Raw genomic sequence first — 25,020 nt, 5'->3', positions numbered from 1 at the left:
CTGGTTTGCAAACTGTACTGTACTCCTGCAAAGGCTTTTTCCTGGCACGCCTCACATTCAGGTCAACTATGTGCAATCTCTTTCTGATTGTAGAAGCATGCACTTTGACACCAACAGTTGCAAGACTTACTAGCAGATCCTATGATGAAATTTTGGGGTTCTTGGAGACTTCTATTTGCGTCAGACGTTCTGCTCTTGGGCTGAATTTGCTGGGACGGCCAGTCCTGGACTAATTGGCAGTCGTTTGAAATCTGTGCCGTTTGTAGATTATTTTCCTTACAGTGGAGTGATGTATTTCAAATCATTTTGAGATCTTTTTAAATCCCTTGTCACCGTTGCACAGTTTACATAGCAGCATATCTTTGCAGGGCTCTGTAAAAATAATCGTTATTAAAAGAAAATATTCATAAAATCACACAAGAATTATACTGAAATGTAGCTTAAAGGGCCCCAGTTTGACTCACGGCCAAAATGCATCCAAAAATGGACATAAATGTGATAAAAATTTAAATTAGATGGCTAGTGTTGTCACATTAGACAGACGATAGAAAGCTTAGAAGATAGAAAATTCCACAGGACATCTGGTTCGGGAGTTGAATACAGTTATGTTCTTCAAAATGCTATTTGTTGTTAGAATTTGTGACTTATATGACTTCTTTTTCCAGCAACCGTGTTTTTTCACCATTTTCCAGTGTTTCTAGGACATAAAAACAACATTCAAATAAATCCAGCTATGAAAAACATTGCTAATATTTTGGGCACTAAACTGATACAGATTCAGATAATAGCACTGCATTCCACCCCTATTGTATATGTATATTTCAGAATGTAGTATTAAGAGAAATGTAGGATTTGATTTAAAAAAAAAAACAAAAAACAAACAAACGTAAAGCAATGATTAAGAAACGTGTTGGAAGAAGAGAAGGAATAAGACAATAAAGAAAATAGAACAAAACACTACAGTGTGGACCTTAAAATAGTGAAGGCCGTGCCAAAAAAATTCTCTACTGTTTAGAGGTAATAAGGGCTTTAATACAGAGTTTGTTAATAATAAAATGCAAGGCTAAAATGACGTCTAGACACCAGCTCTAGAACTTTGGAATATGTGCTCTAAAGAAATGTTAATAAAGCAAGCTTGTACCAGACTTATTCAACTGGACGGTCTCTCAGTGTTCTAGTATAGTACATGGTGTATGTTCTGCAGAGGAAATACTATAACTTACACCATGTACCTCTCTCTAGTGGATTCACTCAGCACAGTTCTGGTCATCAAACTACTTCAAACTATTTTCAATAGTTTATTTTCGGTAAGCGTTTTATCCTGTTCAGGCTCGTGATGGATGCAGAGCCTATCCCCAGGAGCACTGGGAACAAAATGGAGACACACCCTTAATGGGATGCTAGTCCATCACAGGACACAGTGAACACATTCAGTGCATCTATAAACAGGATTTAAAGACATTAGCATTCAGTCCTCGAATTTTTAAAATTCTCTCTCAATCTCGCTGTGCTTTCCTGAATATCAAGCATACAACATATTTGCCAGGAAAGATCAATCAGAAATCTCTCATTGCAATTGGTGTATTGTTGTTGTTGTTTTTTTTTATTATTATTGGAGACACTTGAAAACTGTTCTTTTCTGCTTCTTTGTGCCAAAAACACAAATAATATTTTCCTGGCATAAAAGCCAATTCACCGAAGGGGAAAGGACGCAAGACGCAAAAAATATACTTGCTCTTGGTAGCGGTTATTTTCACTTTGCACCAACTTAATCTAGGTGAATTTTGGCCAATGAATTTGCAAATATTAGTTTTGTGAATCAATAGAAAATTAAAATATACCTAAAAAAAAGCAATACGTTTTCAGAACCTGTTGTGCTGGGACCCCTAACAAGAGGGCAGGGCTGTAGTCTCTGGTCAGGTCTCTGTTTATCATTTATGCTACTAGCATGGAGCCATCTTTTCCACTGAAATATGCTAGGCTTTTGCCTGCTAGAATTTCCTTATTAGCAATGTTGGACCCTCTGCATTTAACCAGTTAGGATTGCTGCTCTTTTAAACCCCATTAGCAGGGATTAAAACAATTACAGTTGAGATATGAAATGGCTACTGTCAAGGGTATTAAGTAAAGACAAGGAACTCTGAGGAGAGCCTGAGCTACGTATCAGCATGAAAGACATGATATGATTAATATACATTGTCTAGGCTCTATTAGTTAACAAGCCTAAAGTCCATGTTCAGAGAGAATTTTCTGAAAGAAAGCTTCAACTGTGTGGAAACCGCAATCAATAATGAACACATCCTCACTTTCTGGTGTGTGTTGTTCTGGTGTAAAATATGTATCAGCAACAGAACTGGTATATATCCCAAATGTTTCATAAATTGTTTCATAAAATAGTTAAGATGAAGCAAAAGAGAAAACTGAATGAGTTGTTTCAGACAGTGTACACATTAGAGATGTAACCATATTTTTTGAAAGCTTGTCATAAAATCTTGTTGAGATATAAATAGGACTCCCACAAAACGCATTCGAATGAACGAGTGATCATGTACTAATCAGTCATAACATTAACAACACTGACAGGTGAAGTGAATAACATTGATTATGTTGTTACAGTGGCACCTGTGAAGGGGTGGGATATATTAGGCAGCAAGTGAACAGTAAGTTCTCGAAGTTGATGTGTTGGAAGCAGGAAAAATGGACAAGTGTAAGGATCTGAGTGACTTTGACAAGGGCGGAATTGTAATGGCTAGATGACTGGGTCAGAGCATCTCGTCTTGTGGGGTGTTCCCGTTATGCAGTGGTTAGTACCTAACAAAAGTGGTCCAAGGATGGACAAACGGTGAACCAGCGATAGGGTGATGGGCACCCAAGGCTCATTGATGCATGTTGGGAGCGAAGGCTAGCCCGTCTGGTCCGATCCCACAGAAGAGCTACTGTAGGACAAATTGCTGAAAAAGTTAATGCATTCTATGATAGAAAGGTGTGAGAACACACAGTGCATCACAGCTTGTTGCAAATGGGGCTGCGTAGCTGCAGACCGGTCAGAGGACCCATGCTGACCCCTGTCCACCACCGAAAGCGCCTACAATGGGCACATGAGCATGAGAACTGGACCATGGAGCAATGGAAGAAGGTGGCCTGGTCTGATGATTCATGTTTTCTTTTACATCATGTGGGCGGCCATGTGCGTGTGCATCGCTTACCAGGGGAAGACATGCACTATGGGAATAAGTCAAGCCGGTGGAGGCAGTGTGATGCTCTGGGCAATGTTCTGCTGGGAGCTGGGAGACCTTGGGTCCTGGCATTCATGTGGATGTTACTTTCACATGTACCACCTACCTAAACATTGAACCAGATCAAGTACACCCCTTCACGGCAACGGTATTCCCTAATAACAATGGCCTCTTTGAGCAGGATAATGCGTCCTGCCTCAATGCAATATTTGTTCAGGAACGCCTTGAGGAACATGATAAAGAGATGAAGGTGTTCACTTGGCATCCACATTCCCCAGATCTCAATCCAATTCATGTGCTATATATATATAGTCCTGTATGAAAGCCTTAATAACCTTTTCCCGTACTCCCATGAGTCCACAGTGGGGAGTCAAAAGCAGACACTCAGAATCTGATATTTAGAATAGTCTCTCAGGGATGGAACACAGTGAACCTGAAACAGGGATCTCAGTGAATCCTTGTAGGTCTTCAGAATCAAAGGTAACAAGCACAAACAAGCAAGGGAATATTAGGGCTATACATATACCTATAAATAACAGCATGCATGTGTGAGTGATAAAGAAGAAATAATAATGATTGGGATATAATCAATGACAGGGTGATATGATGCACTCCGACACAAAGTAGAGTTACTGTTACCACCCTGAAGCTGATTTTTATATCCACACACCCTGTGCTTTTTCCTCTTACGCCACAGCAAATTGCAAACGATGACATTTTATGTATGTATTAAAGAACATATCGTACCATTTATAGTTGTGTTTAATGTTGTAGAAAGTTAATGAAGTGGGGTCCAGTTATCACTTATGTTATGTTATAGCAGCTATAAACAGTCATTCAGTCACCAGCCTCTCTTTTTTCCCCTCTCTTTTAATGTTAAGAAGTCATGTCATGTTATTCAGCAACTAGAAAGCAAACACAAAAGCAAAATCCTCTATCCTGAAGACTCTCAAGTTGGAACATCAGCTTTAGCTATGACTGTTATAAAGCACTGAAACTGGAGACTCCTTCCATAAATGTTAAATAAACATCTCCAAGCTTCACAATATCTATAATTATCCAAAATAATAATAATAAAAAAAATAAGTCTTAGATTATGTGGATTATTGTTACTATAGAAATGGTAATGTATTAGAATGAGTGCAATAATACAGTGCTGTGAAAAAGTATTTGCCCTGATTTCTTATGTTTTTGTGTATATCTCATACTAAATCGTTTTAGATCTTCAAACGAAATACAAGATAAAAACAAAGGCAACCTTAGTAAACACACAATACGCCTTTTTTGAAGCAAAAAAGTTATCTAACACCTATCACCCACCTATCACCCATGTCCGATAACTGTAGATCAGTCGTTCACTTACTTCTAGGGCTAGGACTTACTCCTATGCATTGGATCATTGTATTGTTGCATAATCCAGTTGTGCTTGAGGTTCAATTTATGGATTGAAGACCGGACCTTGAAATCCTTTAGGATTTTCTGGTAGAGAGTAGAATTCCTGTTTTCCTAAATTACTGCAAGTGGTCCATACAGCAAAGCATCCCCACACCATCACACTTCCGCCACCATGCGTGACAGTAGGTATGATATTCTTTTTGTGGAATTCTCTGGGGTGTAACGAGACACCTGTTTTCCAAACAGTTCCACTTTCGACTCATCAGCCCACAGAACATTCTCTCAAAATGTTTGAGGATCATCAAGGCGTGTTTTGGCAAAATTCAGATGAGCCTTAATGTTCTTCTGAGTTAGTTGTAGTTTTCACCTCACCACTCTTACGTGGATGCCATTTTTGCCCAGTGTCTATCTCATAGTGGAGTCATAAACAGTGACCTGTATTGATACAAGAGAGGCCTGTAGATCTTTTGATGTTGTCCTTGGCTCTTTTGTGACTTCCTGGATGAGTCGTTTCTGTGCTCTTAGAGGAATTTTGGAAGGTCGGCCATTTCTGGGAAGATTCACTACTGTGCCGAGTTTTTCCATTTGGAGATAACGGCTCTCGCTGTGGTTCTTTAGAGTCCCAGAGCCGTTGAAATAGCTTTGTAACCCTTCCCAGACTGATGTATTTCAATCACCTTCTTCCTCATCATTTCTGGACTTTCGTTCAGCTTTGCCATAGTGTGTTACTGGGTAAGACCTTTTAACCAACTCCATGCTGTTGAAAAAGTTCTATTTAAGTGTTGATGTGATTGAACAGGGTTTGCAGTAATCAGGCCTGGTTGTGTCTAGTCCAGAAGAACCCCGTTATCAATTCAGTTTCATATATTTTTGAAATTAGCAACTAAGGGGGCAAATACATTTTCACACAGGCCCAGTTGGTATTGCATAACTTTTTTACTTCAGTCAATAACATGATCATTTAAAAACTGTATTTTGCGTTTACTCATGTTGCCTTTGTTTTATCTTTTTGACTTTGTTTTCATTTCTCAAACAATGTAGTATGAGATATACACAAAACCCCTATCAGGATAGGGGCAAATACTTTTTTACAGCTCTGTATAAACATATATGTTACTTAAATGCTTCAGGACCTGAACATTGATGGTTTGATCTAATATGCTCTCAGACGCAACACAGTCTACACAGTGTTTTTCCTGCATAACAACACAACACAACACAACAATATAGGATGCAGTGGGTGTGTCTTTGATGCTGTCAGTATCGCTGTTTTGTTCTGGGTCATTTGTTAAAGATACTATCTGCACTATATCATCATGATGTGAGGGCAGTTTGGCTGGTTTCTGGAATGAGGGATGACTTACAGAGTGTGCTGTAATGTATGCAGATGAGTTGGATAACCATATCCCTAGGTTTTGGAGATTTGAAGGAAAAAAAATCGATCAATTGATCTTTAACGCAGTCCGGATGCAGACCCAGGAGAATAGCTCAACAGAACCAAGCGCTGTAGCAGAGACGTACTTTTCTAATCACGGACCACTGCGGTTTCTGCATTTTATACTAGCAGGCTTGCAGCTTATCCAATCACATGCATTTATACTTGAAAACTACTTGAATTGCAGGAAAACTGCAATTGCAGGAAATTATGCAGTGGTTTGTCGGTGAATGAGACATTTTTAACTGTACTCATGTTCGATGCATGTGAATCAAAGAGGGCGTTGCCTGAATGTGCATCGTGATGACGTCACAAGACGCGTCTTCGCCCAGACCTGCGGAGAATCCGCAGTAATTTTGAACAATTGCAAGCTCCGCCGAATATTTTGAAAATCGAAAATCGAAAAATCACAAAATCCTGGAGGGACTGGCTTATAAATCGGTAGGAGAGATTTAACGATATGGCTAGTTTAATAAAAGTTGACTATGAAAACAGGATGTTTAAAGACCAACGGCACAGAGAAGCATATGTTTATTCCCTGTTTTAAGTTCAAAACAGAAGTCTTATGCATTAGGTCAGTGGTGCAAGACAAAAGTGGTAATATGTAGCACCAGTGTGAAATAAAATAGAATCACTAGCAGAATCTCTCCCTCATAAAAAAAAAAAAAGAAAAAAAGAAAAAAGATCGATATGTGCCTAAATCTAAAACTATATATAACACAAAATCCTGCCTTAAGTATAAAATCCCACTTGTTTTTCTTCATCTTATAGCATGAGGTCTGTGTATAGTGGTGTGTGAGAGACTGTTGTGGGCGTTGCCTCATGGGAGTTGGGTGTGTGTCGACCCTTACCTCACACACACCCAGACAGAGATCTACATACTCGTATAGCCCCCTTGCTGACAGCCAAAATCTGGAGGTGTGACAGAGTCTGTGCTTGTGCACAGTGTCTGATCGATACACACAGTTGCTTTTGGACGAGTAGGGATTTCCTGGAGCTGGTGGAATGGCATGGTTCAGAACAGGTGTGTTATCCATCACTGACTCTCTCTCTCTCTCTCTCTCTCTCTCTCTCTCTCTCTCTCTCGCCCTCCTTATGGTTGTACTGCAGAGATAACAGAAATGCAGAAATCTGTTATTCTCGCTGTCTCTACTCTATCTCGCTATATCCTAGGAATTGAAAAGCTTTAGGCTTTGTGTGTGTGTGTATGTGTGTGTGTGTGTGTGTGTGTGTGTGTGTGTGTGTGTGTGTCAGGCAGCCCCTCAGCAACTATACCATCCTCAGGCACACACTGTACTCAGTAAAGCTACCTGCTTATATAAGATGCTGATATATAAACCCTCTACTCTTTGTCATATCACTTTTTTTTATTCTACAGATGTGCCAAAAGTCACTGTACACAGGGGAAATGAACACTTTTATAGCCAAATGACTTCCAAAATTTTTCATACTTTTCATCCTTATGTTTTGAGATGCACCCGTATGTATGTGTGTGTATATATATATATAACAACTGAGGAGTGGACATCCACCAACATCCACTGATGAAGGCGTGACCGTCGTGGTGCTGGCAAACATAGTCCCCTGTGTATGGAGACTTTTGGGACACCCTGTAGTTATTTTATTTGTCATATCTATGGGCTTTTTCTGCTGTGATGTGGTAGTCATGAAGCTGACATACTGTATAACTAACGAGAGATGAACTTGTTACACGAGTGATTCTTCATGGAGTCTCAAGATCAGCGCTTCATTTAACTCCCACTATCGTTCTGCCTCCCTCTCCATCAGGGGAAGTAGGTGAGGAGCTTGGCCCCCCTCCTTCAGTGGATGAGGCTGCCAACACGTTGATGACTCGCCTTGGCTTCCTGCTCGGAGACAAAATGAGCGAGGGCCCTCCGGAGCTGCACTACAGTATGGATGAGGCTGAGGACACGCAGGTAGGCCACTTCACTTCACTCTGAGAGACACTGTAGATATTTGAGGAAGAAACAGCTGTTTAAAGATGTTTGTTTTTACTCGTTTTGGGGGTTTTTGGGGGTGCAATTCAGAGTTGATATCAATATTTTTGTGGGGAAAACTCTGCGTATTCCGAGTCAGGTTGCACACATGCTTAATCCATAGCAGATTTCACAGATGATCCGTGTGTAGTTCACACGTCCAAGGTTGCCAGATGAGTAGCAAGTGTGACGGGGATTTTCTATAGCAGCTAGACGCCTTTAAACGCAAGCACTTGCCTTTAAACCCCGAAAACAGTCAAGGTCTTTGGGTTTATTTGAAAACTTGTAAAATAGCACTTGATCCAGCGCTTCCTATTCATCCTGGGATGTATCCTAGGAGCGTTTCATTTAATATTTTAAGTGTTGAAATACCAAAATAATAATCAATTTGAAGGATGATCTGATCTGCTGACAGTCACCTTACAATAATTGTAGTTCATAATATTATTCATTAAAAAAAAAAATTCAGTCCTTGAGATAAACTTTAATGAGATGATACAGTTTATTACTCTAGTTAACAGTGTAATATTTCTGTATTTAATATTCGCCTTAAACAGCCTTCCACAGCGTTTACAGCCGAAACCAAGAATTTCAGCTTGACATATTGGTTACATCATAGTCTCAGACAGTGGCGCTGGACTTTATAGTGCTCCTCGCTTGAGCCAATGTATCGCACAAAATATCGGTGACTGAGACACTCCTCTGTTTTAGTTACACCCCGTGTAGCTTCTGAATAGAGTTTAAGCCCGAAGTAACGTCTGAGATCTGAATACCGCTGTTCACGATTTCTGTATGAAATCCTCATTACGTGCTCCGAACTCATTTCCATATACAGCCTTTAGTAATTAAGTATTATTATTTATTGATTTATGATTGCAGGTCTATTCATTTCACTCTATTGTCACTTGGTTTGTTTTGTATTACCATGTAAAGCGCCTCGTGCTTTTATTGGAAATGAAAGGTGCGATAGAAATAATTATTTATGTGACAGTCAGTGACTCCAGGGAATGAATAGGCTGAAGGGAAAAAATAAGCCAGGATGGAGGAACAGAGCAAGCCCTGTCACAGTGTGTGACAGCCTTTTTGGCTGAATGGGATATACAGAGCCAGAGCCAGAACTCGTCCTCTCTCTCTCTCTCTCTTTATTTCTCTGTCTCTCTTTCTCTCTCTCTTTCTTTTTCTCTCAGTCAGTGACAGAGGAGCGCTCTGTGTGTGTGTGTGTGTGTTTTAATAGAATCCTCTCAGTTAGAAAAAATAGACCCCTTTATTCTTTCAAAAGGAAAGAATGTTGTTCACGCTGCTACAGCATTCTGCTTTTGATATTATTATTATTATTATTATTATTATTATTATTATTATTTGTAGTAGTAGTAGTAATAGTAGTATAACTTTACCAATTCCACTCTGTTCAACCTGTCTGTCTCTATCATACAGGTTCACTAGCCTTAAATGTCTAATGATAGTGTAAAATGTTGTGTGTAAATATTGTTGTTGTTTTTTTTTTGACTCGGATGAAGAGTTGATCGTGTTGTAGGACCATGGCTCCAGATTCACAACTCCACACCTTTCATGTTACCGTACATTCCTTTAGGAAAATAAATTCAGGGCATCTTTGTTTACATCAGATGTACTTTTAAAACAATCAGTTAGAGACAGATTTTACCTCAGCTTTATTTAATTCACTATATCAGAATTCCAAATGCATCAAAAGTTTATATACCCCACGTCGACTGTCTTCTTAAACGGTCTGAAAGTTTCCAGAAGGAACAGAAATGATGTAACAAGAAGCTTCGGATTGGCCAATCATCATAATTAGGAGTTAGAGTCCTTTTCCTCCATAGTAGCAATTTCCAAACAACTGAAGGACCAAAAGCATCTTTACAAACAATTTCATGCAAATATATAAATCTTGGGACCACATTGTTGAGGAAAGAGACACGAACTTACTCCAAGAGATGAACGAACTTTGGTCCGAACTTCAAGACGACAACAAAGGAGTTGAAGGAATCGGAGGTATCAGGAACCAAAGTACGTACCATTATAAGAGTCCTACATCAACATGGCCTGAAAGGCTATTGCTCAAGGAAGCAGATCCTGGCATAAAAGAATCCCGACTGAAGTTTGCAGTTGAAGCCTTTTCGAGGAGTGCTCTCTCATCAGATAAAACAAAAAATTAACATTTTGGCCATAATGATCAGTGCTATGTGTGGAGAGAAAAGGTTGAGGCTTTTAACCTGAAGAACACCATCCCAAATGTGAAGCATGGGGGTAGCAGCACCATGTTGTGAGGGTGCGTTGCTTGCTTTTAAGACTGGTGCACTTAAAAAATAGATAGCAGCATGAAGATTATCTAGAAATACTAAGGACCTCAAGACCTTGAAAATTTAAGCTCGGGCACAACTGGATCTTGTAAGCAGGACAATGATTCGAAACATACTTTAACCCTTGTGCGTCCTTATGGACATTTTTGTCTTTTTTCATTTTTTTATTTTGTCTGTGTTAATGCAAACAGCATAAATTTTGCAAAAGGTGTGTATTTTTATGGGAATTTTAATATTTCACCCTCATTTTAAACTAGGTACACAAAATAGTTACACACACGACCTTAAGCACAAAAATGTCCCCATTGAAACCCATTCAAACTCCAATATTTAATTCTTTTAATGTGTACTGTTTTCTTAGGTTTAGCCTCTGGGGGAAAATACAGTGGGGGGGAAATAAGTATTGGATGCGTCAACATTTTTTTCAGTAAATATATTTCCAATGAGGTTATTCACATGAAATTTTCACCAGACGTCAGCATTAACTCAAGAAATATGAAAAAATAAAGAATTCACAACTTTAAAGTCCTTATTTAAAGTGGTGTAATAAAGTTAATACTGATGTCTGGTGAAAATGTCATGTGAATAGCCTCATTGGAAATATATTTACTGAACAAAATGTTGACGCGTTCAATACATCGAACCCCCACTGTACATGCTTTTGCTTTATTTCGGATTCTGCTGTATTACAGAGCACCGCAGACCATCTGACTGAATGACGCAGCTGTAATTCTGTGGGTGTGTTTGTATGGATTAAAAGTTGCTTAAGTTGCAAAATGAAAGTATTGAAGTGGCCGTCACAAAGCCCTGATCTGAATCCAATGGAAAATTTGTGCGATGAATTTTTTTTAAAAAAGTGTGTTTGAGCAAGGAGGCTCACGAAGTTCTGTTACACCAGTTCTGTCAGGAGTAAAAGGTAAAAAAAAAAGTATTGTGAGAAGCTTGTCCTTAGTGGTTAGCACGTTCGCCTCACACCTCCAGGGTCGGGGGTTCGATTCCCACCGTGGCCCTGTGTGTGTGTGGAGTTTGCATGTTCTCCCCGTGCTGCGGGGGTTTCCTCCGGGTACTCCGGTTTCCTCCCCCAGTCCAAAGACACGCATGGTAGGTTGATTGGCGTGTCCAAAGTGTCCGTAGTGTATGAATGGGTGTGTGAGTGTGTATGTGATTGTGCCCTGCGATGGATTGGCACCCTGTCCAGGGTGTACACCACCTTGTGCCCGATGCTCCCTGGGATAGGCTCCAGGTTTCCCCGTGACCCTGAAAAGGATAAGCGGTATAGAAGATGGATGGATGGATGGATGGAGAAGCTTGTGAAAGGCTACCCCAAGAATTTGATTTTTTGAAGTTTTTGAAAATTCCACCAAATACTACCAAAGTGTATGGAAACTTTTGACCCACTTAAAATCTGATTTAGTAAATATAAGCTGAAATAAATCTGTCTCTTATGGAAATAAAGTAGATACCCTAATAGACTTTATCCCAGGAACTGTATGCTAATGGCAGTGTGTGGAGTTGTGAAAACGTAAGTCTGAATGTCTTTAGCTTAGGTCTTCGTAAGCTTTTGGCTCCGACTGTGGAAACCCGAAGGTCTAAGAAGAATAGCTTTTCAAAGTAGATTTTAATTTCCTGCACATTCTCTTCTTTTAGACTCTATCCTGTTCCATTCCTCTCATGTAGTGTGTGTTCAATATTCATTTGAATAGATTCCGTTTCACATTCAAAGCAGTTTACCTCTAATTAGAGTATTACTTTATGCCAGCTATTTGGATATTATGTTGTTGTTGTTTTTGTTTTTTTCCTCGAATGCATGTTTTATTCACATGCTTTAGCTCTGACGGAGCCGTCATTAAAGCGCCGATACACTGAGAATTGCCTGCGGACTAACGTAGGCCTTTCTTTCCTCAAAAATCAGACAAACAGTAAATATATTAGAGAGAGAAAACAGCGTAAATGAGCAAATAGCAAAAACTTAAAGCAGGCATTTTATACAAGAACAGTGTTGATGAGAAGAGCTGAGGTTTATAATTGACTGAAATATCGGCTGCTCTAGTGTTTCTTGTTAGAAAGTGTGGATGTGCAAAGTGAAAATGACAGAATTGATGGATATGATGGCGTCACTGTTGCCTTCATGAGTTTAAGAAGATCCAAACTGAATGAAGGCTGATTTAATTTATATTAATAATGATCTGACAGTTTTAATTATTTCTGGAATATAAATATGATATGCATAGAAAGTTGATATGTATAGAACTACATTATGAATATTATAAATGAGACCCCAGACGACCCCAAGTGGCTAAGAACCGATAGCCTAATGTCTGGGCCATAGACTCCTGAGCTGATGGAGTTAAGTTAGGCTTCGTGCTAACATGCGGGGGCAGTCAGTAAGAGCTGTGTGTTGTGTGTTCAGGGTGTTGGGGTGAGCGCCAGGATGAGTCCATGCTCCACTCTGACCAGCAGCACAGCATCTCCTCCAGCCTGCAGTCCCTGCTCCACTCTCCCTGCTGGAGCTCCAGGACAGGCCGTGAACAGCCCCAGCTCCACGCTGGAAAGCAGAGACAGTGGCATCATCGGTGAGTTACACATCAACATACACACATATTTTTTGGTTTGCTGCAGTTTCTAAAACAATGAACAGTGTGCATGACTAAGAAGCACTGACGTGGACATTCCCTGTCTGATAGTGTTCATTTATGTGGCCGAGTTTGCGTGTATTTTTTTCGCTCATCTCGAAAAGATCATCATATGACAGACTCAAATATTAATTCCGAAATAATATCCTGACTAAATAAGTAAGTCATTTCCACTACAACGTACCAACTCTATACAGAGAACTGCATCCAGAACGCTTTCCAGAATTCACGCCACTGAAGGATTTACGCCACCGCTTAATCCAAATCTCACCAATGAGCGTAAGCCCCGCCCACAGGACAGGTTTGTACCAGAATGGCGAATGCAGTCTTGCTTAGTGTAATTGAAAACTTTGAAAGCGAAAAGAAAAAAAAAAAAACAACAAAACTGTGGCAGCGCATTCATAAATCATGATAAGTGAAAACAAAGCTTAGAAGACTGAAAAATCACTCATACTAGAAGCCTCATTGCTGCTGTAGAATTCTAGACAATCAACACTTAAAATACACACGACATAATGCAAATTTAAAAGTACACAATAAACATCTAATAAGAAAAGTCCTGCCTAAAGCTGTTCTAATGCAAATAATTCAGCTGTGCTGAAAAGTCTCTCAGTAAACGCTTAGTAAAGCATAAAAATTCTGCCCCATGGAAGAATCCCTGAAAGAACACATTACACAGATATAGAGCTTAATTTACAAACACCTTTTCCTGTAGAACTCATGAAAGCTCAACATAAATATGTTTTTCAAAATTGCATAGTTTTCAATACTGAGGCTTCAGGATCATACGAACGTGAAAGTTCTGGTGTATGAGTAGAGTCGCAGTAATACTTTTCTGCTTTCAAACAAATGAATCATTACTTAGTTGTACACTATTGTTGCAGATATTCAGTCAAAGCCTTGTGTTCCGGGTTAAACACATTTACTTCAAAAAATGCAGCTGTAGCTCGGCAGATTGTCTTTATCCTTTATTCATGACTGTTGTTTTGCCTTCTCCACATCCCTCTCTCCACTCATACTCAGCCACCCTGACGAGTTACTCAGAGCCTGCAGATCGCAGTGCCAAGCATGGCGAGGGCACTCGCGCCAGCAGTCTCAAACTTTGGCACTCACAGCGTGCCACGCTCGACTCTGGCCTCTACCGCCTTGACGAAAACATGGCTGCCTCCACCCACAGCCTCAACAAGATTCCTGAGCCCAGCTCCACCCACCACTATTCTCACCCCACCCCCCTGTACCTCATGCCTCGCCCTAACTCTGTGGCAGGTAAGTCTATACCCTAAGCCCTGTTCCCATTAATGGTTCCCCTTCTATCTGGTTTGTGGTTTGTCAGAAGTGGTTCTGAAACCTGGAGCATTCAAGATATTTACTAACAGTGGGAGGATCTTAGCTGTCCATCAAACAAGGAGGCATGCAAGATAAGATAAGAAAAGATAAGATAATACTTTATTAATCCCCAGATGGAGAAATTAGGGTGTCACAGCAACAGCGAAAATAAATAAATAATTAAATTAATTAAAAATAATGTTGCTAAATAGCAAGGAGTGGTCTGGGAAAAGCTCGCGTTTTATTGTCTATTCAAGTAAAATTCTTTAATTAAGAAGAATGACAAGCAAGGTCATATATAGTCGGTTTGGATATTTCTTTGAAAGCATGTTCTGAATAAACGATTGAAAAAACACCTGTTGGATTTATATAATCAGTAGGCCACTATGTAATTCAAGGCTTTTGCTTTTTAACCAGTTTAAAGGTGAAGGTAAATGTGACTCATCTGAAAATGAAATGTGCTAGATTCTTTAAGAATATAGTAAGCTGTTAAAAGATAAATTAATGTACAAAAATCCTTAAACACATGCATGTAAACATGAGTTTCTGTATTTGCTTTTGGGATTAATAAAGTGATTTATCTGTCTGAATGTATATCTATCGATCTATCTATCCATCCATCCATCTATCCATCTATCTATACATCCATCCATCCATCTATCTATCTATCGATCCATCCATCCATCCATCTATCTATCTATCGATCCATCCATCCATCCATCCATCCGTCTGTCTATCTATCTATCTATCTATCTATCTATCTATCCATCCATCCATCTGTCTATCTATCCATCTATCTATCTATCTATCTATCCATCCATCCATCCATCCATCTATCTATCTATCTATCTATCTATCTATCTATCTATCTATCCATCCATCCATCCATCCATCTGTAAACATTGATTCCATAATTCCATATTTGCCTCTGGGATTAATAAAGTGATCTCTGTCTCTGATTGTATATCTATCTATCAATCCATCTATCTATCTATCTATCCATCCATCCATCCATCCATCCATCTATTTATCTATCTATCCATCCATCCATCTATCTATCTGTCTATCCATCCATCCATCCTTCCATCTGTAAACATTGATTCCATAATTCCATATTTGCCTCTGGGATTAATAAAGTGATCTGTGTCTCTGATTGTATATCTATCTATCCACCCATCTATCCATCTATTCATCTATCAATCTATCCATATGTAAACATTGATTCCATAAGAAACACCTCCATTACCTGAAAGAAAAAAGCTTAGTCGCATCCTCAAATGATCCGCCCATGGGTCCGTGGAATGTCTGATATGTTTTGTACATTTTTCTGGTTCCACTCTTCAGAATGTTGAAGACTGTAATCTGATTGGCACTCAGCACTTTCTACTGGGAAAACAAACGTTTGATCTTTTGTGCATTGCAGAAAATCAGTTTCAGAGCAAGATGTAGTCACTGGATTGAAAAAGTGTACGCCTTTATGAATTATGATTCGGTGTTTGGTGTGAAGTGCATATTCCCATGTTTATCAATGGCTATCGGAAAAGATCTGTGGTTGCTCATCTCCTAGCCACTGAAATGGCTTTTTTTCTGTGCATTCTTGCCTGTATTTAGTGACAAAATGTACCGGCGTCTCTAGTGAACGCTAAAGGTCTGGCTTGTGAGACCAGCTATGGCCCAACACTGTGTGTGATAAATGCGCTTCAGGAGAGTGTCAGACGTCTCCCATTCAATCACACATCCCTACTGACCATTCACTTTGGAGGACGGGACAGTTTCAGAGAGTGAATTTTTCAGCCACATTCTACTTTTCGAACAATCCAAAGGCTTCAGAAGCCTGTTTGGAAGGAAGCATTACTCAGGCTGGCATGGTACTAGTGCATAGCAAGTTGATGGTTTTAGCTATTTATTTATTCTGAACGTTTAGTTACTCTAAGGACAGTTTGCTATTATGCAATTACCTTAACGGTAATCATGAAAATAATTTCTTGTTATGTTGACAAAAAGACTCCACCCCCAAACCCCTGACCAGCAGGGTTTTTCTCCTCGCAGCTGACTGGTTTTGCTGGTTAAGAGCTGTTTCTTTTCTTTTTTTTCCTTTTTTCTATTTTTTGTTGTTTGTTGTTTTTGATAAGTGTAGAACTGTCCGCTGTAAGCCCTAGGCCTCCAGCTTCAGCGGCTGCACCTTATTAGTAGAAAATGGCTGCTTGCTCTGCTAGTTTCGTTCCCTGTCTGTTGTCATGGCCGATCTTATCTTTTTCTGCAGACACCTTTTCTAATACAAAAGTGGACGCAGGAAAGGAAACCACTGCGTGATTTTGTCAGTAGTAAGCAGTATATTATCCTATATGAAATCAAGTTTCTCAGTCAGTGATATCATTTCACTTCCTGTTTGGCGTCGTTACTCTTTATGGCATTAATCCATTATAGCGCAAAAGCTTTTAAATATCAAGAATCAAACAACCTCTACCACCATTGCACGATCATCTGACTTAATGATTGGACGCACCTTTTTGGGAGTAGTGCAAAAACAGGTTTTGATGTCCCAACTTCCTGTAAAGTGGGCTTAAAAAGTGTTTTATGATGATTCATGATTTTATGGTTCAAATGCCAGCACTGTAAAGCATTACAATGCCTTCTAATGGTGGGATGAAACAGCAGGGTAGAGGAAAAACTCTTTTTGTTACACTTTAAGATGGGGGACATTTCAAAGTACTAGTCGTAGAGACCCCAGTCATAAAACAATAGTCACATCTAGAGAGGCACATCTAAAATTGGTGAAAATTGGAGTACATAAAAGCATAAATTGCTACAGACTCTGATTCATTCACTATATGGTTCCTCGTGCTCACCCCATTAATTAAAACCTAGTTTAGTTTGTCTTATTTTTTTTTTTTTTGGTACCATCACCTCTCTTCTGACATGTCTGGAGTTGTCCCAAACCACTCTGAGTTAGTTTACCAATCAATTGTGGCTTTGGCTGAATGTGATTATATGAACCAGAGAGATGATCCTACATCAGCACTCTTAATATGAGATGCTTGCTACCTATGTGATTTGATTTTTTTGGACGATAATGCAGAGCCCCTCAGCAGTGCATTATCCTTTAGTAATATGATTACTGAACTGTTTCCATGCTCTGTTTTGGTCCAGGTCTTGACATATATCTGCTGTTCACATGGAATCGTCCTCTTGTGGTCAGAAACCAGTACACAGACAGCAAATATTTGTCTGGCATAACACTGTAACACCATAACCAGAGCTCACGTTATTTGTTTGTAACACTCAGGTGTTTTACAGCTACATGTGCAGAGGTTTTAAAAAAACAAAAAACGAACAAAACGTTAAAAGTCCACAATCCAAAACCACAATAAAAGAAAGCCAGGAAAGAATAAGGGTTCCCAAGTGGCATACAAGAAAAGCGTTGGCGATTGAGAGGTCAAATCTTGATGATGCCATAACCATTTAAGAGAGCCATGCTTTCTTGGTAGGAAGGATGGCAGACTCTCTTCGAACCCGTTGTAGAGAAATCGTGGGTGTCTCTGACTCTCATATATGCAGAAGAGGGCAATAGTTTCCTCTGAGTGTGTTAGGCAGCATGAGTAGCTGTTCGAAAAGATGTGGAGGTTGGCTTCATGTATCTTGGAGGAAGCACGTTAGCCCTTACCCTCCCTGGTTGGTAGCTGTTGTGTGAAAGAGTTTCCTGGTGGGTGGGAAACGTGAATAGGGCTCAAGACTTCGCATTCTGTGTGTGTGTGTGTGTGTGACATGCATACAATATGTGGTGTGAATAATGTTGACTCATCAGAAGAGGGGGACCTCTGCTGGCGAGGAGGAGACAGGACATGAGCTGATATTTTCTCTTTTCTATACCTTCATTGTTTCATTTCTCAAGCTAGCAATAGCTGGGAGACGTTGAACACGGTGCCACTCATGACACCACTCCATTTGCTTAACAGTAAATTAATTTGGTACCATAGAATGGCATCCACTTAAACCCTAATGACACCAATAACTGCAGTACGTTGTGTTTTAGGTGAGTGCTGATAACACTGAATAAGTGGTGTATGGAGTGTGACAATCATCACCATTGCCCATAATCAACACTCCCTTACAGCAAAGATTCATCCAGTGTCTCTGGAACGATGTCAATTATATAAACAGTGTGTCCTCTCTGATTGGGGTTATTGTGTGAGCAATCAACGCTTTAGAACGATCTTGTGTTTCCGAGTGTGCGTTTCGTTAAAAGAAAAGAAAAGGGTGAAAAAGGGCCTTTCAAAAAGGCAAGTGTTATTCGAGATGAATAGGAAGAAAAACAGTGGACCGCAGGGTCTGGAGAGAAAGGTGTGTTAAATCATCAATGTGTATAGCGTTCAGGGGTAGACTGAGGCAGAGGAGGGTGGCGAAGGGCAGGGAAAATTGTTATAACCTGATGTGAAGAGGGGGAGAAAGGAAAGCAAGGGAAGAGTGAGAAAAAATGCAGGATTGTCAACAGAAACTGCTACTGAGAAGACAAAAAGTAGAAAAGGAGGACTGGTTGAACTCCCATGATAGAGCAGATCAACACTCTAAGCTTTAAGCCATCACCAAATCCCTTTGAACACAACATGAAATCTCTAGAGATAAAGAGAGATGGGAGAATGACACAAAAAAGAAGGAAGGAATAATGGAGGGATAAGATGAGAAAGAAGAAGGCAGCACGGTCGATAGCAATCCCGATGACCTACACAATCACAGCTATTTGTCACAAGGACAAGAGGCTGTATCTAAAAGCTGTGATGTGCGCATCTATTCTGCACGGAGGGATTTAGCCGTGTATCTTCATCAAGAGCTCAGTGAAGTGGAATATAAACAGCAGGGTGTGGTCATTCGTTCGCACCTTTCCAATCACTGCTGCATAGTTAATGCAGCACATCCACGTCTCATGTTATTTCATGAAGCTCTGAAGCTGTATGGCTTTCAGTTCTCTTCGCTCCTCATAATACCTATGATCTAAAGATACAGCTGGAAGCTCCAATTAAACAGGTTATTGAGCTCTCTGTTAGCAGTCACATCCGTCTGCTGCCGTACACAAGCATAACTATAATTATCAAGGACATTATTCCTTGGCCTTTTGTAATTGCGGTGCACATTGTGTTCATGCATGACGCTGCTTGGATCACCAAATTATCAGATGATTGTGCTGTGCTTAAATGTTGTGCCGATATCCTCAGTGTTCTTAAGTAAATTTTCTCAAAATGATCAACACCTCACGTTGTGCTCTCGTATACACGGATTCGTTTCGTTGCACGGAAAGCGGTGCGCAAGGCATGAAATTACCAACATGCACTTTCCGAGGATATTCAGATAATAGGCTTGATCACGCGATAAGATTTTATTTGTCGAGAAGGGAAATTAAGGTCTTACAATAAACTCTTATCTTGTGTTGTGTTGTAGTGCTGCTCAGGCAAAAAGGGGACAGAGAAGTTATGGAGGAAAAGCTGTCGCACTACACTATGTTCTGCAACACGTGGGATAAACGTTACTCTTGGTACATCGTGTGCAAGAGTCAGTTTGTTATTAACTGCCCCTGAGTCACATTCATCCCAACTTTTATTTATTTAATAGACTGTTATTCATTGGCTCATAAAATGTCCAGACAGCAGAGGGCATATTAATATATAAACTTCAGTGAGGTGCTTTAAGGAGACATAACCTAATGAAAAGGATGATCAAGCACATGAGCAGCTATAAACAGTTGTTCCCTCACCAGCCTTGTCTTGTTATGTTACCCAGAAACCAGAAAGTCATCTGTCCTGAAGACTCTCTCAAGGCAAAAATCGTACTGATCGCATCAAAGCACTGACTCTGGAGACTCCTTCCATAAATATTCAATACGTAAATGTCTTCTTCCTGGCTTAGTGAGTCGCATGTTCACCTCACGCGTCCAGGGTCGGGGGGTCGATTCCAACCATGGCCCTGTGTGTGCAGAGTTTGCATGTTCTCCCCGTGCTGCGGGGGTTTCCTCCGCGTACTCCGGTTTCCTCCCCCAGTCAGTTGAGTTGATTGGCATGTCTAAAGTGTCCGTAGTGTATGAATGTGTATGTGATTGTGCCCTGCGATGGATTGGCACCCTGTCCAGGGTGTACCCCGCCTTGTGCCCGGTGCTCCCTGGGATAGGCTCCAGGTTTCCCCGTGACCCTGAAAAAAGGATAAAGCGGTATAGAAGATGGATGAATGGATGGATGGATGTCTTCTTCCTGAAAACTTCTGAAACACTTTTAAACTTTCTTTGTTAAATAACAACACATAATAAAATCTGCTTATTATTAGATCTAGTTTACGTGGTGCATCCGCCATACAAGTTCCTGTCAATGAGCTGTTACTATTGAAACAAAAACACTGCCGGCATTACTGTCACAGAGACTGTTCTAGAAAATTAAACACCTTCAGATTCGAGGATTCGAGGATAGTACACTACCTACCTCTACATTTATAACCTAATCTACTGATGAAAAAAAAAAAAAACACATTACTGTCCAATTGTAAAAAATGATACAATGAGTTCTCACTTTGATGATCAGTTTCATCCACATCACTCTCTGTCTCATCACCTGAGGTAAAATTCACTCGCGGCATTTAAACACGAGCCTCATCGTCGTTTCTTTACTTCATTGAGCGCTGTTCATGCAGCGAAATAATCACTGATTCATTCATTCAGTCAGTTCTGTTCTGCTTCAATCCAGTCAGCTAGCAAGGTTTCAGACATGTTTAGACAGACTGACTGTTTTTACCACCTGGCTCCTTACTTTTACATGAACTTTGCAGGCAGTTAGCCGAAGCAAATCATAGAAAGTAGTCAAAATAAAAAACATTTCCACACTTGTTTTGGTAGAATAATATATTTGTTTTCTTCAAGTAGAGATGTTAAAGCAGAAAATCTTTTTATCTTTGGTCCAGTAAAGTTCAATGAGTTTTCCCAGACTACCACACATATGGGAATAATAGGATCATATATGACGATTGGAAGCATGCATAAAGCCCGTGTGCTCTCGTACTCGCACGTGACATACAGCATCCGGTACACAAACGCAGTTTCAGAGCATCACTTTCAAAACGGCTAAATCTGTACAACAAAACTGGCGGTAATAGATCAACTTTATTATTTTGGGGCGTGAAAATATGACCGGAAATGGACACTGTACGAATGAATTCTTTATTGCAGTGTTGCTTCTTCCTTAGCAGTCTTTTTTCAGAACATTTTTATTCATTTATGTAAGTCTACTTGGAGATGGGAAAACTGGTGAAAGCCATAGCCTGTAGAGGCGTGCATGCGTACTTGTCTTGGCAGTCTGATCTGCCCGAACACACACAGACTCACTCACAAATATGGTTTGCATACTCACCAAGTTCAGCATCAGTGAGCAAGACCCCAGAGATGGCAGTGTGCTGCATTGCAGATACAGCAGAATATGAGTTCATATGAGTTTGCTTAATAGTATAGAGAAAGAGGGAAATGAGGTAAGTTTATTACCATGGGCGTAGATATCGGTGCACACACATTTCACAGCCTGGTCTCTTGGATTTTATGGCAAGCATTTGCTCAAAGAAGAGAAATGTAAATTATATATTACCTACTGCTAATTTTCAGCAATATCACCATATACTTGTCTATCAGAGGGAAATATTGGAACAGCTGCTTTCCACCGCGTTGTTAGTTGCTGCTCTCTAGGGTATGTAAGACGTGACGTATACACATACACACACGCACACGCGGTCAAGCGAGCCTGATTTGTCTCAACGTACAGGCTTCCACAAGCTGCATTCTGTCCCGTGCTCATCCCAGGACACTTATTCACAATGGGCCGTAATCAGAGTCAGCGACTCGAATCCAAAAGGTAACATGGGTAAGGTTTCACGTATTCAGAGTTGGTTTACGCGCCTGCTTAAGTTGATTCCCTGGGTGCGCTAATCAGGTTATGGAAATCACCTGCATGTAATTCACATTTAGGATTTCTTGAATAGAAGCATGATATGTTATTGTTCAATAACAACCCCATCCACCCATCCATCCATTTTCTGTACCGCTCATCCTACGCAGGGTCGGGGGGAGCCTGGAGCCTATCCAAGGGGACTTGGGGCGCAAGGCGGGGGACACCCTGGACGGGGTGCCAGCCCATCGTAGGGCACAATCGCACGCACACTCACACATCCATTCACACACTATGGACAATTTAGAGATGCCAGTCAGCCTACAGCGCAGGTCTTTGGACTGGGGGAGGAAACCAGAGTACCCGGAGGAAACCCCTGAAGCACGAGGAGAAAATGCAAAGTCCGCACACACAGGACAGAAGCGGGAATCAAACCCGACAACCCCAGAGGTGCGAGGCAAACGTACTAACCACTAAGCTACCTTGCATAAGCCACCATCAATAACCATCATTTAAGTAGGCTTTGATTACTATAGAAACGAGAGCATTAATATAACCTTGTGATTCGAATAACACCCAGCACTACTGTTATAGCGCATTATTCAACACCTTCTCACCAATCAGAAATGAGAATTCAGCAGCACAGAAGTGATGCAAAGTGCACAAGAACATCCCAAACACAGAGATGTTTAAGGTTCTCTTGATTGTTTTGCTTTTATGCTGAAAAATAATTGTTTCTTCCACGATAATTAAACCAAATAACATTCAGTAGAAAACATTAGTGCGTCCTACAAGAATGAAATGTTTCTCTCTTCATTGTGCTTGCTATGCACGCCTGCCAGTTTGACTAAATTGGCTAGAAAATGAAAGTTACATGTCGTGATTACAGTGACAGCCAAGGATGCTTTCCACGAGCATGCCGCTTACAAACTTCTGCGGATCAACTTTTTTTGACATTCATAATTTGATTCATCGTACAAATCCTTCAAAAATACGTTTGAGCATTGCAATTAAATTATGTAAATTACAAACTGACAGCATAATGTTAGCTAAATAGTTTGCATTGCTTCAGGGCATTCGGAATCAGGATCTAACATGATTTCTTTCCAGTTCGAAATCCAACTGTTGTCTTTTCTTTATACTCGTATTTTATTTTGGCCAAAGTTGATCTATGTTATGTTATGATAGAAAAGGTCTGGAGATCCATCGTGAAAGAAAGTGCTGGGAAAATGCTTTATTTTCACTGAAACAGAAATCCCCCAAATGGATGTAGTAGTCCTCTGTTGGTTTAGTTGAACTTTCTGGTCATGAAACAATGAACTCATGCTGTAACGCTGCTCATATTCTGCTTTTAGTGTTTGTGTGTAGGCAAACATGAAGGCAGAAATGCATGATCACTAAATCCTGTAATTCTGCCCTCAATTACCATAATACACACCATCCGAGGTGTGACGGAGAAGAACACGATTCCCGAGGCCATGAATACGATCATTCTTGAATACATCTTAAATGATCAAATGGAGGTGTCTATATATTGTGTGTTGTGATGTAATACATCATTCTCATCATTTTCATTTAAATATTCTATAACCTTTCTTCGGCTCATTCCTTGACGTTTTCTGTTCCAGGACACTAAAGACGACGATTCGTAAATGATCTTAAAAGATCAAATGGAGGTGTCTGATTTTGTGTGTTATGATGTAACGCCATGTGTCATTATGTGAGTTATCATAAAGCTTTCTTCTGCTCATTCATTCAAACACTGATGTTTTGTCTTCCGTTTCTCCTCCGCACCATCAGCCACCAGTTCGGCTCACCTGGAGGACTTGGCCTATCTGGATGAACAGAGACATGCTCCACTCCGGACTTCACTGCGCATGGCGCGCCAAAGCAACATGGCCGTCGGACGATCTGGCCAGGATCTGAGAGGTAATGTACCTAGTGTGTGTGTGTGTGTGTGTGTGTGTGTGTGTATAGCTGTTGTTATGTTATTATAGTTAGGAACTCTTCGGAACGCACTACTAATGTCTACTAATACAGCTAGTATTAATTATTTTCCATCTATTAATCATTTTCAATCATTAATTTCTCCCTGCAAGCATGATTTAATGGTCAAGCTGTAAATAAGTGTTTTTTTGCGTGTTTTTTTGGATGGAGACAGGCAAATGTAAAGTATTTTAAAGCGTGTATTTATAGAAAGCCCTCTCCTCAGGGCTGCATAGAGCCTTATACACACTACTATACCAGTACAATTAGTGTCAGCAAGTCAAAGCTAGGTAACGATTATGCTTAAGGTCTAGTAATGAATCTGCCATTTAAATAGTCTGTTTAAACCTAAGGGTTCATACATTAGCTTTGAGGACAGAATATATAATTACTACTTCTAGATAAACTCCAGAATCTAAATCTACACGTAGACCAGACATCATGCATTTTCAATAAGAGCTGGAGACTTCCGGCGACATGAGCGACAACGAGCGTTGGTGACTAGATGTGGGCGTGTCCAGCGACGTGATAGAGTTGAGAAAAGTCGAACTTTATGCAAATTTGGAGCGACTTGGTGAAGCGACTACCAACGGGAGTGAAGACATGATCCGCTCTGCTGCCTGCGAGTCTGAATTGTTTCGTTGGATCCAGACAGTCAGAATCGTGCACTTTCACTGCAGATAGATGACCGCAATGGTGAAGCGCACACACTGCTCCTCCTTCATCTCACAGGATATCACATATATATATATATATATATACACACACATAGTGGTGAATTTTT

General features: G+C 40.2%; 1 protein-coding gene across 6 annotated transcripts in view; it reads left to right on the top strand.

Moving 5' to 3' along the window:
* The window catches only part of tanc2b (tetratricopeptide repeat, ankyrin repeat and coiled-coil containing 2b), a 215,130-nt gene that overhangs the window by 157,858 nt on the left and 32,252 nt on the right, over positions 1 to 25,020 (top strand). For all 6 annotated transcript variants that reach the window (XM_053639923.1, XM_053639925.1, XM_053639924.1 and 3 more), the window contains 4 exons: positions 7,855 to 8,003; positions 12,795 to 12,957; positions 14,041 to 14,283; positions 24,051 to 24,179. In XM_053639923.1, coding sequence (XP_053495898.1) covers positions 7,855 to 8,003; positions 12,795 to 12,957; positions 14,041 to 14,283; positions 24,051 to 24,179 — 684 coding nt within the window. The remainder of the gene's footprint in view (positions 1 to 7,854; positions 8,004 to 12,794; positions 12,958 to 14,040; positions 14,284 to 24,050; positions 24,180 to 25,020) is intronic.

This window comes from Ictalurus furcatus, chromosome 13, assembly GCF_023375685.1.
Source record: "Ictalurus furcatus strain D&B chromosome 13, Billie_1.0, whole genome shotgun sequence".
Classification (NCBI taxonomy): domain Eukaryota; kingdom Metazoa; phylum Chordata; class Actinopteri; order Siluriformes; family Ictaluridae; genus Ictalurus; species Ictalurus furcatus.
Note: the sequence above shows the minus strand (reverse complement) of the source record. Positions and strands in the feature narration are given on the sequence as shown.